This window comes from Oncorhynchus kisutch, linkage group LG15 (genome assembly GCF_002021735.2).
Source record: "Oncorhynchus kisutch isolate 150728-3 linkage group LG15, Okis_V2, whole genome shotgun sequence".
Classification (NCBI taxonomy): Eukaryota; Metazoa; Chordata; class Actinopteri; order Salmoniformes; family Salmonidae; genus Oncorhynchus; species Oncorhynchus kisutch.
In genome coordinates, this window is record NC_034188.2 from 80,671,325 (window position 1) to 80,688,179 (window position 16,855).

At 43.5% G+C, this 16,855-nt stretch overlaps 1 protein-coding gene across 1 annotated transcript in view; it reads right to left on the reverse strand.

The window, feature by feature from the left end:
* The window catches only part of nox4 (NADPH oxidase 4), a 35,415-nt gene extending 18,955 nt beyond the window's left edge, over positions 1–16,460 (reverse strand). Inside the window, exons 1-6 of the mRNA XM_031791163.1 lie at positions 16,037–16,460; positions 15,639–15,734; positions 8,383–8,493; positions 8,077–8,161; positions 3,624–3,721; positions 3,529–3,556 (exon numbers count right to left, since the gene is read on the reverse strand). Of these exons, the coding sequence (XP_031647023.1) occupies positions 3,529–3,556; positions 3,624–3,721; positions 8,077–8,161; positions 8,383–8,493; positions 15,639–15,734; positions 16,037–16,093 (475 nt within the window). The 5' untranslated portion in view covers positions 16,094–16,460. The remainder of the gene's footprint in view (positions 1–3,528; positions 3,557–3,623; positions 3,722–8,076; positions 8,162–8,382; positions 8,494–15,638; positions 15,735–16,036) is intronic.
* Positions 16,461–16,855: the final 395 nt, after the last annotated feature.

Consider the following 16,855-nt stretch of genomic DNA (forward strand, 5'->3'; position numbering starts at 1 on the left):
GAAGGGAACAGGGAAGGTTTTCAGACTGGAATAGACTACCAGGAAGGGGTTGGGGTAAGTTTTCAGACTGGACTAGACTACCAGGAAGGGGTTGGGGTAAGTTTTCAGACTAGACTACCAGGAAGGGGTTGGGGTAAGTTTTCAGACTAGACTACCAGGAAGGGGTTGGGGTAAGTTTTCAGACTAGACTACCAGGAAGGGGATAGGGAAAGTTTTCAGACTAGACTAGACTACCAGGAAGGGGATGGGGAAAGTTTTCAGACTAATCAAATCAAATCAAATCAAAAAAAAATATATAGCCCTTCGTACATCAGCTGATATCTCAAAGTGCTGTACAGAAACCCAGCCTAAAACCCCAAACAGCAAGCAATGCAGGTGTAGAAGCATGGTGGCTAGGAAAAACTCCCTAGAAAGGCCAATACCTAGGAAGAAACCTAGAGAGGAACCAGGCTATGTGGGGTGGCCAGTCCTCTTCTGGCTGTGCCGGGTGGAGATTATAACAGAACATGGCCAAGATGTTCAAATGTTCATAAATGACCAGCATGGTCGAATAATAATAAGGCAGAACAGTTGAAACTGGAGCAGCAGCACAGTCAGGTGGAAGTTGAAACTGGAGCAGCAGCACTAGACTACCCGGAAGTGAGCTAGACAATGTCAGGAAGTTTATATACACCTTAGCCAAGTACATTTAAACTCAGTTTTTCACAATTCCTGACATTTAATCCTAGTAAAAATTCTCTTAGGTCAGTTAGGATCGCAACTTTACTTTAAGAATGTGAAATGTCAGAATAATAGTAGAGAGAATGAGTTATTTCAGCATTTATTTGTTTCATCACATTCCCAGTGGGTCAGAAGTTTACATACACTCAATTTGTATTTGGTAGCATTGCCTTTAAATTGTTTAACTTGGGTCAAAGGTTACGTGTAGCCTTCCACAAGCTTCCCACAATACGTTGGGTGCATTTTGGCCCATTCCTCCTGACAGAACTGGTGTAACCGAGTCAGGTTTGTAGGCCTCCTTGCTCATCCACACTTTTTCCGTTCTACCCACAAATGTTCTATAGGATTGAGGTCAAGGCTTTGTGATGGCCACTCCAATACCTTGACTTTGTTGTCCTTAAGCCATTTTGCCACAACTTTGGAAGTATGCTTGGGGTCATTGTCCATTTGGAAGACCCATTTGCGACCCATTTGCATTTGCGACCAAGCTTTAACTTCCTGACTGATGTCATGAGATGCTGCTTGAGATGCTGCTTCTATATATCCACATAATTTTCCTCCCTCATGATGCCATCTATTTTGTGAAGCGCACCAGTCCCTGCTGCAGCAAAGCACCCCCACAACATGATGCTGCCAACACCGTACTTCACGGTTGGGATGGTGTCCTTCGGCTTGCAAGCCTCCCCCTTTTTCCTCCAAACATAACGATGGTCATTATGCCAAACAGTTCTATTTTTGTTTCATCAGACTAGATGACATTTCTACAAAAAGTATGATCTTTGTTCCCATGTGCAGTTGCAAACCGTAGTCTGACTTTTTTATGGCGGTTTTGGAGTGGTGGCTTCTTCCTTGCTGAGTGGCCTTTCTGGTTATGTCGCTATAGGACTCGTTATACTGTGGATATAGATACTTTGTACCTGTTTCCTCCAGCATCTTCACAGGGTCCTTTGCTGTTGTTCTGGGATCGATTTACACTTTTTGGACCAAAGTACGTTCATCTCTAGGAGACAGAACGCGTCTCCTTCCTGAGCGGTATGACGGCTGCGTGGTCCCATAGTGTTGCGTCTCCTTCCTGAGCGGTATGACGGCTGCGTGGTCCCATAGTGTTGCGTCTCCTTCCTGAGCGCTATGACAGCTGCGTGGTCCCATAGTGTTGCGTCTCCTTCCTGAGCGGTATGACGGCTGCGTGGTCCCATAGTGTTGCGTCTCCTTCCTGAGCGGTATGACGGCTGCGTGGTCCCATAGTGTTGCGTCTCCTTCCTGAGCGGTATGACGGCTGCGTGGTCCCATTGTGTTTATACTTGCATACTATTGTTTGTACAGATAAACGTGGTATCTTCAGGCATTTGAAAATTGCTCCCAAGGATGAACCAGACTTGTGGAGGTCTATAATTTTTCTTTGCTGATTTCTTTAGATTTTCCCATGATGTCTAGCAAAAAGGCACTGAGTTTGAAGGTAGGCCTTGAAATACATCCACAGGTACACCTCCAATTGACTCAAATGATGTCAATTAGCCCATCAGAAGCTTCTAAAGCCATGACATCATTTTCAGGAATTTTCCAAGCTGTTTAAAGGCAGAAGTCAACTTAGTGTATGTAAACTTCTGACCCACTGGTATTGTGATACAGTGAAATTATAAGTGAAATAATCTGTAAACAATTGTTGGAAAAATGACTTGTGTCATGCACAAAGTAGATGTCCTAACCGACTTGCCAAAACTATATTTTGTTGACAAGAAATGTGTGTAGTGGTTGAAGAATTAGTTTTAATGACTCCAACCTAAGTGTATGTAAACTTCCGACTTCAACTGTATATTCTTGTGCTTGGCTGAGCAGAGCTGTTTTCAAGGAAGCTGTCAAGGAAGTGAGATTGTGTTTATACTGGACATTCTGCCTCCACCTACCGTCAACCAGTCATGCCAATACAGAGCTATATGGAGCTATACGGAGCTATACGGAGCTATACGGAGCTATACGGAGCCTTACGCATTGTAGAAACATTTGGGCAACACGCGGCGATGCAGTACGGAGCTCAATTTGACCTCTGCCTGCCTCTGGAGGTTCCGCAATTGTGTCACACCCTCCATATGGAGCCTCCGACCACATTTTTGGCTCTAGCATAAATTGGGTTTAAATGCAACCTTTACCTTAACCCTTATTCTAAACCTAGCCCTAAGCAGAGTAAGCAGAGCATCTACACATGGAAAATCCAGACAAAGTGTCACCTTTTTGCTTGTGTGTGGACATAAGAAGTCCCCACAAGAATAGGAAACAAACAAATATTTGACCAATTGGAGACATTTTGTTGGTCCTCTCAAGGTCAAATGCTATTTCTATGGGGTTTAGGGTTAAGGTTAGAATCAGTGTTAGAATTATAATTAGATTAAGGGTTAGGTTTAGTGTTAAAGTTAGGTTTTTGGGTTAATGTTAGGGTTAGCTTTAGGGGTTAGGGAAAATAGGATTTTGAAAGGGACTGAAGTGTGTCTCCCCACAAGGTTAGCTGTGCAAGACTGTGTGTGTGTGTGTGTGTGTGTGTGTGTGTGTGTGTGTGTGTGTGTGTGTGTGTGTGTGTGTGTGTGTGTGTGTGTGTGTGTGTGTGTGTAGTGTAGTGTCTAGTACTGTCAGAAAGACAGAGTTCCCCCTCTCTTCTTGGCATAGCGCCACCCTAATCTCAAACACATTCACCAGTTTATGGTTACCATGGAAACACATATGAAACCAAGACCAAAATGCAATACACGCCCCTCGGCTAGACAACCCACCTGTGAAACAGTCCAGTTTATTATAGGGGAACTCCGGCAGACTCACCTGTAGTCAGAATGATGAGTCTGGGGTCCTGGGGAAGAAAAGTGCAGGTTAACACAGGTTGTGTGTGAGTGTGTGTGTGAGTGTGCACATCTTACCTCTCCCCTGTAGCGAGCAACGTTGAGAGAAGGGAACTCTTCTGAGTACCTGACGCTGAAGTTGACCATGTTGACCAGATGAGCTGATACGTGCACAACTGGGGGACATATCACAACAGTGAGTTACAAGAGAGCAAAATTCACCCTCATACACACATCTCTTTCTCTATTCAGCATACTCAACAATAGCGATGGGGGAGAAATCGATACAGTCACATATCACAATATTATTTTGGAAACTTTGACTTCAAGTATTGACTTGTAGAAATATGTTTGTTCTCCATCTTCTTTTAAATAGTGAACCAACATGTTTTCAGTCTTTCCATGACTGGTCAAAACTGTCATGTTCTCTCTGCAGCAGATATATACCCTTAACCCTTTACCCTAACTCCTAACCTTAACTTCTAACCTAACTCCTAACCTTAACTCCTAACCTAAACTCCTAACCTTAACTTCTAACCTAACTCCTAACCTTAACTCCTAACCTAAACTCCTAACCTTAACTTCTAACCTAACTCCTAACCTTAACTCCTAACCTAAACTCCTAACCTTAACTTCTAACCTAACTCCTAACCTTAACTTCTAACCTAACTCCTAACCTTAACTCCTAACCTAAACTCCTAACCTTAATCCTTTACCACTAGCTAAAGTTTTTTAATCTATTTTTTATTTAACTAGGCAAGTCAGTTAAGAACAAATTCTATTTATATTGAAAACCTTCCCCGGCCAAAACCGGTCAACGCTGGGCCAATTGTGCACCGCCCTATGGGACTCCCAATCACGGCCAGTTGTGATACAGCCTGGAATCAAACCAGGGTCAGTAGTGACGCCTCTAGCACTTAGATGCAGTGCCTTAGACTGCTGCGCCACTCGGAGGCCAAAATGTTAGTGTTAGCCACAAAGCCACCACGATAACGTTAGACAAATTGGAATTTGTAACATATCATACGTACGTTTTGCAAATTCGTAACATACTATATGAATTGAAATCCGTAACATTCCAAATGGATGATGGATGAATACGAACATATCACACTACACTGAACATACATATAACACAACATGTAAAGTGTTGGTCCCATGTTGCATGAGCTTAAATAAAAGATCCCCAATATTTTCCATACACACAAAAAAACGAATTCCTCTCCATTTTGTTGCATATCAATATTGTGGTGTATCAAGGAAGCTGACTAAACAGCGTGATCATTACACAGGTGCATCTTGTACTGGGATAAATAAAAGCCCACTAAAATGTGCAGTTATGTCACACAACACAATGCTACAGAAGTCTCAAGTTTTGAGGGAGAGTGCAACTGGCATGCTGACTGTAGGAATGACCACCAGAGCTGTTGCCAGAGAATTGAATGTTCATTTCTCTACCATAAACCGCCTCCAACTTTGTGTTAGAGAATTTGTCATTATGTGAGACCAGTACAAATGAAAACGTATGCATTCACTACATTAAGTCGCTCTGGATAAGAGCATCTGCTAATGCATTTACTTCAATTGACTGATTTGAAACTGTTGCATTTACATTTTTGTTCAGTATAGAATCGTGAGAATCTAAAAACATATTGTATTGGTACCTAATTAACATGATAATATCGTATCGTGAGGTCCCTGGCATTTCCCAGCACTACTCACCAATACATCCTTACTGAGTCACTGAGCGACACACACACACACACACTCACACATCTCTTTGTCTATTCAGCATACATCTTCCTGAGTAACTGAGCGACACACACACACACACACACACACACACACACACACACACACACACACACACACACACACACACACACACACACACACACACACACACACTTATCTCTCTGACATCATAGCTTAAACATGCATTTCCCCAACAGCTGACAGAGGCAAGGGGTAGTTATCGCTCTCTCCTCCTCCCCCTCTCTCTCCCCCCCTCTCTCTTTCTATTCACCTTCAATTACCCTCTCCATGTCTTCCCCCTGCCTCCTCTTTCTCCCTTTGTTCTCCATTGTTCCCTGGGTGTAATTGGTTGTGTCAGGAGTTTGGAACTCTGCAATTAGAACTTTACATCTCCACAGCCAGGAAGCAGGCTGGGGGTGAGGGAGCGGAAGAGGAGAGAGGGGGGGGGAGAGGGTTAAAGGAGGGGAGGGGGGAGGGGCTGGGGGTGAGGGAGCGGAAGAGGAGAGAGGGGGAGGGAGAGAGGGTTAAAGGGGGGGAGGGGGGAGGGGCTGGGGGTGAGGGAGCGGAAGAGGAGAGAGGGGGAGGGAGAGAGGGTTAAAGGAGGGGGGGGGGGGGGGCTGGGGGTGAGGGAGCGGAAGAGGAGAGAGGGGGAGAGGGTTAAAGGAGGGGGGGGGGGGGGGCTGGGGGTGAGGGAGACCGGGGAGAAACCAGCTCCCAATGACGTCAGTGAGGCAGCTGTGTGTGTCCCTCTCTCACTCATTATCTCTCTCTCAGACACACGCGCGTACACACGTACACACGCACACACACACATACACACACACACACACACGTACACACACACGTACACACACACACACGTACACACACACACACAGCTCTATGTCCCCTGGAAGAGCTGGAAACTCTCAGAATCTGAATGCATACGGGCACTTCCATGTAAAAGGACCCATGAGCACCAACATGGGAAGTTCATAGGAGCATATCAAATTGTGTGTCAAATAAAAACTAAGAATCTATATTTTAAGGAAAAAAGTCATTGATACATTTTTCATCTTAAAAAATGGGGCATAAGTGACGGCTCTGATTTCTGAACAGATGGAAAAGGGCTCTTAGAAAACATCTAGCAGAAAAAGTAATAACACAATCATGTAATAACATAAAGATCTCTGCCAACTAATATCAACACTTAGATTTCATTTCGTAGAAATTGTTCTGTAAGTTTAAGAAATATTGCCTTGTGCCTTGTAATTCCGTTACCAAAGACACACATATCTTGGAAGATATTTTCACATTTCTCTCCCTCATGTGAAGATTAGGATTAGGAACGTTCACAGAAGTAACAAGTAACAAGTAGACCTACCAATTAGTTATAGTGATTTTACTGGTATCAATTTTGTTTATGAATTATGAAGTGATTTAAAATCATAATTTCCTTACCAATTTGGTAACGGAATTATCGCAGTTGAATTGGCTACAATGGAAAATCATAATAATCACAAACCACAGTTGGGTCACCTGCTACTGTCCTCCCTTCCACTGGCACACAGCTCATAGCTGTGTCAATCTCTTTCTGTCTTCTGGAAGTCAAGAGTCTTTAAACAGTCTGACACTGGACAACTACTCCCTTTCTCTTTATTTCCTTCCTTCCTTCTCTCTCTCTCGCCCTCTCTCTGTGTGTCTCTGTCTTTCTCTCTCTCTCTCTGGCTCTCTCTGTCTCTCTCTCTCTCTCTCTCTGCCCCTCTCTCTCAACTTCAGTTAATGTCACCTCTCCCAGCTCTTTCTGACACCTACCCATGACACCTACCCATGAGCCAACTCGCTGTCCATTCATTTAGTCAGCGTCCTCACCCATTGATCACCGACCGACACCGGATATCCATGGACAATGAAAAGTTGTTGAGATTTAGTCAGTCAACCCTGTTAATGTCCACAGAGGGAACAGACTGGACCAAATCTGAACCAATCATAGACGTGCAATATGCTTCACAAGTTTGTATAGTACAGTACAGTGAGTAGAGCTCAGTAGAATACAGTACAATACAATACAGTGGAACAGTACAGTACTGTATAGTAGCGTACAGTATATTGTATTGTACTCTATTGTACTGCTATACTCTACTTTCTACTGTGCTCAACTGCACTCTACCATACTCTACTGTACTCTACAGCCCTCAACTGCACTCAACTGCACTCTACCCTACTCTACAGCACTCAACCCTACTCTACTGTACTCTACCCTACTCTACTGTACTCTACTGTACTCTACCCTACTCTACTGCACTCTACCCTACTCTACAGCACTCTACCCTACTCTACTGTACTCAACCCTATTCTACTGCACTCTACTCTACTCTACCACACAACACCCTACCCTACTGTACTCTACCCTACTGTACTCTACTCTACTGTACTCTACTCTACCCTACTGTACTCTACCCTATTCTACTGCACTCTACTCTACCACACAACACCCTACCCTACTGTACTCTACCCTACTCTACTGTACTTTACTGTACTGCACTCTACCCTACTCTACTGCACTCTACCCTACTCTACTGCACTCTACCCTACTCTACTGTACTCTACCCTACTCTACTGAACTCTACTCTACTATACTCTACCCTACTCTACTGAACTCTACTCTACTATGCTCTACCCTACTCTACTCTACTCTACTGTACTCTACCCTACTGTACTCTACCATACCCTACTCTAACGCCCAACACATACACACGCTCGACACACACACACACAAACACACACACACACTTACCGGAAAATACACAAATGGCTACTCCACACGCCATATGGAAGGTCTTACTCTTGTCCAGAAGCCTGCGGGCCTTTCTGCTTCTCACCTGGAGGGGAGTGTGTATGGGGGGAGGGGGGCGAGGAGGGGGGAGGACAGACAGTGTCAGTGTACAGTCTTCAGACATATCAAAACCCTCACTACAGTACTCTCTGCCCATTCCAGACAGCCATTACCAGACTACTGAGCGCGCGCACACACACACACACACACACAAACACAGACACACACACACACAGACACACACACACATTCCCCTCCTCTCCGTACCGTGTGTGTTCCTCTGAGGTAGGTGAGTAGAGAGCGACACATAGGCAGCAGCACCAGACTGCAGTTCAGATTGAGTACTGATGCAGACGCCCTGCTGATACACAGCCCTAGCTGGAGAAACACACACAAATACACACACACACAAATACACACACACACAAACACAGTTAGATTCCAGGTGTAGTTAACAGATGAAATAATACATTGTATCATTCTAATCTCCCCTCTAAACCACACTACTCATAGCCTCCACCCCCACCCCCGACACACACCTCTCTGTCAACACTCATGGCCTCCAGGATTACGGCACCTCATCATTCTTCACACACACACACACACACACACACACACATACACACACCATCTACAGAGTGTGTCATACAGAAAACAGCTGACAGCAAAACCACAGTGAAGGGGTGATCTGATATCCTGACAGTTCTGTACACACACACACACACACACACACACACACACACACACACACACGCACACACACACACAGCTGAATGAGATAAGATCTCTTTTGCAGGGATTTGTCCCCCACATGCAAAGTCTATGCAGCACACACACACACACACAAATCTCGCTCTGTCTGTCTCTCTCTCTCTCAATTAAATTTCTATTTAAGGGCTTTATTGGCATAGGAAATATATTGCCAAAGCATGTGGAATACACAATAAACAAAAGGGAAATAAACAAGGGAAATGAACAGTAAACATTACACTCACAAAAGTTTTAAAGAAAAGAGACGTATTTACATAGGTTTTACTTAATATGGTGTTTGTGTTCCACTGGTTGCCCTTCTCTTGTGGCAACAGGTCACTAATCTTGCTGCTGTGGTGGCACACTGTGGTATTTCACCTAATAGATATGGGTTTATAAAAATTGGATTTGTCTTCAAATTCTTTGTGGATCCGTGGAAAACATGTCTCAAATGTTTATGTAAAATGGCTGACGTTTTACGTGTTTCTGTCCAATAGTGTTTTTTTGTTTGTTTCTTTGCGTTGTTTGTAACTTATTTTTTTACTTTATTTGTGCATAATGTTGCTGTTACCATCTCTTATGACCGAAAATAACTTCTGGACATCAGAACTGTGATTACTCACCACGGACTGACAGAATCCTTTTTTTCCTTTAACGAGTCTGACGAGCCCAACGTGAACGACATACTGCTTTCCTGGGAACAGGCCCAGATTATCGTCATTTGCGTGAAGAGACGACGGAGAAAAAGGGGTCAAAGGGCGGGCTGACTTCTGAGAATTCGTAGGCAATCGAATAAACCCCCACTTCCTTCCATTCTGCTAGCAAACGCTCAATCTTTGGAAAATAAAATAGATGACCAACACGGAAGATTAAACTACCAACGGGACATTCAAAACTGTAATATCTTATGCTTAACGGAGTCGTGGGTGAATGACGACGTTATCAACATGCAGCTGGCTGGTTATAAGTTGTATTGGCAGGACAGGACAGTCTGGTAGGACAAGGGGCAGAGGGCTTTGTATTTTTGCCGATAACAGCTGGTGCACGATATCTAAGGAAGTCTCAAGGTTTTTCTCACCTGAGGTAGAGTATCTCATGATAAGCTGTAGACAACACTATCTACAGAGAGAGTTTTCATCTGTATTTATTGTAGCTGTCTACATACCACCACAGTTTGATGCTGGCACTAAAACAGCACTCAATAAGTTGTCTACCGCCATAAGCAAACAGGAAAACCACAGGCAGCGCTCCTAGTGTTCGTGGACTTTAACACAGGGAAAATTAAATCCGTCTTACAAATTTCTATCAGCATGTTAAATGTGCAACCAGGGGAGAAAAAAAACTCTGGACCAGCTTTACTCCACACACAGAGACATACATACAAAGCTCTCCCTCACCCTCCATTTGGCAAATCTGACCATAATTCTATCCTCCTGATTCCTGCTTTACAAGCTAAATCAAAGCAGAAAGCACCAGTGACTCGATCAATAAAAAAGTGGTCAGATGAAACAGTTACTAAACTACAGAACTGTTTTGCGACCACAGACTGGAATATATTCTGGGATTCTTCCGATTGCATTGAGGAATACACCACATCAATCACTGGCTTCATCAATAAGTGCATCGATGACGTCGTCCCCACAGTGACCGTACGTACATACCCCAACCAGAAGCCATGGAATACAGGCAACTTCCGTACTGAGCTAAAGGCTATAGCTGCTGCTTTCAAGGAGTGGGAAGCTTATAAGAAATCCCGCTATGCCCTCCGACTAACCATCAAACAGGCAAAGCGCCAATACAGGACTAAGATCGAATCGTACTACACCGGCTCTGACACTCGTCGGATGTCCACATCACCAACAAACTAACATAGGACATAGATGGGAGGGGTTGAATGGAGCTGAAGGGTGGGACTAATAACAACAAGATAACTAATGTAAAACATAAGGGGTCTGTAAAATGTATATAGATTCAGAAATGTTGTGAAATAGAACTGTTACAAATAGAAATCAAACTGGATGGACATCAGAAAAATAGGAAGAACTAAAAACAAACAAAATATAACTATTGTAAATAGATTTTTTCTGTAAAATGGGTATAATGTGTATAAACTCAAGGTAGAAGAAGTGTAATTGTTTATTAGTTTACTCCAATTGAGGGAGGGTTGGTGGGTTTGAGGGGAATAATAAAGGTATATTCTAAAAGAAAGTAAGTACAGTTGAAGTCGGAAGTTTACATACACTTAGGTTGGAGTCATTAAAACTAGTTTACATACACTCAGGTTGGAGTCATTAAAACTAGTTTACATACACTCAGGTTGGAGTCATTAAAACTAGTTTACATACACTTAGGTTGGAGTCATTAAAACTAGTTTACATACACTCAGGTTGGAGTCATTAAAACTAGTTTACATACACTCAGGTTGGAGTCATTAAAACTAGTTTACATACACTTAGGTTGGAGTCATTAAAACTAGTTTACATACACTCAGGTTGGAGTCATTAAAACTAGTTTACATACACTTAGGTTGGAGTCATTAAAACTAGTTTACATACACTTAGGTTGGAGTCATTAAAACTAGTTTACATACACTTAGGTTGGAGTCATTAAAACTAGTTTACATACACTTAGGTTGGAGTCATTAAAACTTGTTTTTCAATCACTCCACAAATTTCTCGTTAACAAACTATAGTCTTTGCTTGACATCATGGGAAAATCAAAAGAAATCAGCCAAGACCTCAGAAAAAAAATTGTAGACCTCCACAAGTCTGGTTCATCCTTAGAAGCAAACACCTGAAGGTACCACGTCCATCTGTACAAACAATAGAACGCAAGTATAAACACTATGGGACCACGCAGCCGTCATACTGCTCAGGAAGGAGACGCAACACTATGGGACCACGCAGCCATCATACTGCTCAGGAAGGAGACGCAACACTATGGGACCACGCAGCCGTCATACTGCTCAGGAAGGAGACGCAACACTATGGGACCACGCAGCCGTCATACTGCTCAGGAAGGAGACGCAACACTATGGGACCACGCAGCCGTCATACTGCTCAGGAAGGAGACGCAACACTATGGGACCACGCAGCCGTCATACTGCTCAGGAAGGAGACGCAACACTATGGGACCACGCAGCCGTCATACCGCTCAGGAAGGAGACGCAACACTATGGGACCACGCAGCCATCATACCGCTCAGGAAGGAGACGCATTCTGTCTCCTAGAGATGAACGTACTTTGGTGCGAAAAGTGCGAATCAATCCCATAACAACAGCAAAGGACCCTGTGAAGATGCTGGAGGAAACAGGTACAAAAGTATCTATATCCACAGTAAAACGAGTCCTATATCGATATAACCTGAAAGGCCGCTCAGCAAGAAAGAAGCCACTGCTCCAAAACCGCCATAAAAAAGTCAGACTACGGTTTGCAAATGCACATGGGGACAAAGATCATACTTTTTGGAGAAATGTCCTCTGGTCTGATGAAACAAAAATAGAACTGTTTGTCCATAATGACCATCGTTATGTTTGGAGGGAAAAGGGGGAGGCTTGCAAGAGGAAGAACACCATCCCGACCGTGAAGCACAGGGGTGGCAGCATCATGTTGTGGGGGTGCTTTGCTGCAGGAGGGGCTGGTGCACTTCACAAAATAGATGGCGTCATGAGGATGGAAAAGTATGTGGATATATTGAAGCAACATCTCAAGACATCAGTCAGGAAGTTAAAGCTTGGTCGCAAATGAAATAGGTCGCAAATGGGTCTTCCAAATGGACAATGACCCCAAGCATACTTCCAAAGTTGTGGCAAAATGGCTTAAGGACAACAAAGTCAAGGTATTGGAGTGGCCATCACAAAGCCCTGACCTCAATCCCATAGAACGTTTGTAGGTAGAACGGAAAAAGTGTGGACGAGCAAGGAGGCCTACAAACCTGACTCAGTTACACCAGTTCTGTCAGGAGGAATGGGACCAAATGCACCCAACGTATTGTGGGAAGCTTGTGGAAGGCTACACGTAACCTTTGACCCAAGTTAAACAATTTAAAGGCAATGCTACCAAATACTAATTGAGTGTGTGTAAACTTCTGACCCACTGGGAATGTGATGAAAGAAATAAAAGCTGAAATAAATTTTTCTCTCTACTATTATTTTGACATTTCACATTCTTAAAATAAAGTGGTGATCCAAACTGACCTAAGACAGGGAATTTTTACTAGGATTAAATGTCAGGAATTGTGAAAAACTTAAATGTATTTGGCTAAGGTGTATGTAAACTTCCAACTTCAACTGTATGTGGTCTGTCGTAGGGTAATGTGGTAGAAAGCCAACTTGACATTTTCTCAGGACATTGTTTTCTGCTGTTAACGTTAATGATCATTCAGAGGATATTCCCAAAGTTGCTAGTGACGCATATCCAACGGTAGTTATTGGGGTCAAATTTGTCTCCACTTTTGTGGATTAGGGTCATCAGTCCTTGGTTCCAAGTATTGGGAAAGATATTTTATCATATCATTTAGGATACCATCAACACCACAGGCCTTTTGGGTTGAAGGGTTTGTATTTTGTCCTGTAGTTCATACTGAACAAAAATATAAATGCAACAATGAGCTGAAATAAAAAATCCCAGAAATGTTCCATACGCACAAAAAGCTTATTTCTCTCAAATTTGGTGCACAAATTTGTTTACATCCCTGTTAGTGAGCATTTATCTTTTGCCAAGATAATCCATTCACCTGACAGGTGTGGCATATCAAGAAGCTGATGAAACAGCATGATCATTATATAGATGCACCTTGTGCTGGGGACAATAATAAAGGCCACTCTAAAATGTGCAGTTTTGTGTCACACAACACAATGCCACAGATGTCTCAAGTTTTGAGGGAGCGTGCAATTGGCATGCTGACTGTAGGAATGACCACCAGAGCTGTTGCCAGAGAATGTGACGAGATCCTGAGGACTATTGTTGTGTCATTCATCTGCTGCCATCACATGTTTCAGCATGATAATGCACAGACCCATGTCGCAAGGATCTGTACACAATTCCTGGAAGCTGAAAATGTCCCAGTTCTTCCATGGCCTGCATACTCACCAGACATGTCACCCGTTGAGCATGTTTGTGATGCCCTGGATCAACGTGTACGACAGCGTGTTCCAGTTCCCGCCAAAATCCAGAAACTTCACACAGCCATTTTGGAGGAGTGGGACAACATTCCACAGGCCACAATCAACAGCCTAGTCAACTATATGTGAAAGAGATGTGTCGCGCTGCATGAGGCAAATGGTGGTCACACCAGATACTGACTGGTTTTCTGATCCACGCCTCTGCCTTTTTTTTTAAAGGTATCTGTGACCAACAGATGCATATCTGAATTCCCAGTCATGTGAAATCCCTAGGCTAGGGCCTAATTAATGTTTTTCAATTGACTGATATCCTTATATGAACTGTAACTCTGTAAAATCTTTATATTTTTGTTCAGTGTAATTGGAGAATCCAGTGGGTTCTGGTAGTCTTTAATAGCCAACTCTAAACTGTTTAATTGATCATGTATGTGTTTTTGCTGTTTGTTCTTTGTTTTTCTCTCTATCTGCCTCTCTATCTGCCTCTCTCCCTCTGCCTCTTTCTCTGCCTCTCTCTTTCAGTCTCTCTGCCTCAGTTCCTCTGCCTCTGTTTCTCTGCCTCAGTCTCTCTGCCTCGCTCTCTATTGCTCTCTCTCTCTCTCTTTGTCTCTCTCTCACACGTGTGTAAAGCTGCTACCCAGGAATTCATTCAGAGACCAGTGGCGTGCCCACACTTGCCCTTGTTGAAGTATGAGAAGTGTATGAAGGGCTCACCTACTTCATACAGATAGCCTGCCAGAGGTGTGTGGGGGAGTTACTGACTTTTAGATAGAACTTCCATATGTGTTTTGCACTAGAGTTGTTCCTGGTCAGGTCATGTAGTCAGGAACATCTCCTGGCCCTAGGTTATGACCACTGGTACCAGTGTCACCGAGCTAGGGCTAAGGATCCTGACAGTCTGCCTTAATGCTCTTTTAGACCAGGTTCAGCTGTGGAATGGTAACTGTATGCAAAGTATAACAAGAACATCAGAGTTATATTTAAATAAAAACCTTTATATTAGCGTGAGCGGCCAATAGACCAAACAGTCAAGAAAATATGTCTCAAAGCACTTAAATGGCACTTGTTTGATTGTGAAGGACAAGTTGCTGTTTTAGTGGCCTAAACCGGCGACCCACCATGCTCACAGAGCATCAACTGAATGTCACCAAGTCGCTGGGCTCCATCCAGATATAAATATCACTGAATAGGAACCCTAAAATAAAGGAGAAGTTTGTGTGTATGGGTGTTACATACAGTACATACACACATCCCATACACCAGGAGTTCCCAAAATGACAGCCCGAGGGCCAAAATTGGGCCACTTGTAGTTTTATTTGGCCCCCAAGTTTTCTAAGCAAAAATATATTTTTTAATCCAAGAAACCAGCTCCAGGTGATTTTAATTTGTGTAACCTGTTCCCAAGTGTTCCCACGCATAACAGAGAGACACGTGATCATATACAAATGTAAGCAAGGTTTGAAACTATTATGTTTTAGTCAAATATTATCTCTGTTTGGGATTCTTGCAGTCTATCTGCAGTCTACAAATGATTTGTAATGATGTTATGGCCCCCGACCATCCACTCAAGAAGCTGTTTCTAGTTGATGATCCCCACCATACATTCTGTTCTGTGATCACGGTACAATAGCAGTGAGCTGGACTGGCGTCTTACCCCGAGCATCTGATGGAGGTAGTGGTACTGCTGCCCACAGTAGTACAATAGGAACGTCCTCATAAACAGCAAGGTGTTAGCACCCAGCCACAGCACCTAACACACACACACACACACACACACACACATGCGCACACACAAACAAGATGTCAGTGGTGGTGATGAAGATGGTGATGATGAATATGATTATTGATAATGATTGATGATGACAACATCCAATGACCACAGCACTCTGTTCAAGTGTTAGTTAGGCTGCTTTCCAATTTCCAGTTAGGATCGAGATTGTAAATTGCAACAGCTCCACTCAGTTACTTTTCTTTGCAATAGTAAAAACATGTCATAACAGTGTAATACTGTAATAAAAGTTTTGTGTCGGGATTAGGTTGTACTATTCTTACCAGAACCAAGTGTTTTCCTCCCTCGTTCGCGACCCAACTCCGCACTGACAAAGCCATGTTTCAGCCTCACCGACCGCCGCAAAGTTTTCCAGTTTGGGAGCTTATGGAAAATCAATCCCTTTTGTTTGACTCCGAATCTCCTCCTACCAGTGAGTGACACAAACCCGTCTCTTTGCGGATCACTCCCGATAAACTGGCACTCTAATGTCTCGCATGTCTTTGGGAGGCATTTCTGTCCCGATGTCCTTGTGCACAGCGTGGAGTGTTTTAGCACCGGCGAACCGGCTGGTCGTTTTCTCCTCCTCCCCTCTCTCTCTCACCCGTCTTTCTCTTTTTCTAACGGGTGAGGGCGCCACGGCACTCCATGGTCGTGTGGGTAGTTTTCCACGGTTCTTCAGTCTCCGCTGTTGTGTCTGCGGTGAAAGCAACATGAAAAAAACGGTAGGTTATTGTAGAGCAGGGAGTGCAACGTCGGGGGCCTGGACATTTGCCCCTCCCCCCTCCCCGAGAGAGTAACCTATAGGTAACAACGTAGCCTCCCTCCCAAATGAATGATGACTAGCCTAGATAAAACACAGACAGAAAAGCCTAGAAGAGGATATAGCCTATTGAATTGTAAACATTAAAGAGCTAACAGTTATTATATGACAGTGCTGCTATCCTGAACCTTATGTAATCACCATTTTTGTTGGTCAAATATACATTTTAAGAGACAGCAAAATAGGAAAGTTTCTTCACTATAGGAGTCTGCAATAAGACAGTGGGAGAATCTCAATTGTTTTTGCTCGAGTTCTCTCCTCTGTTCCGCCCTTGCCTGCT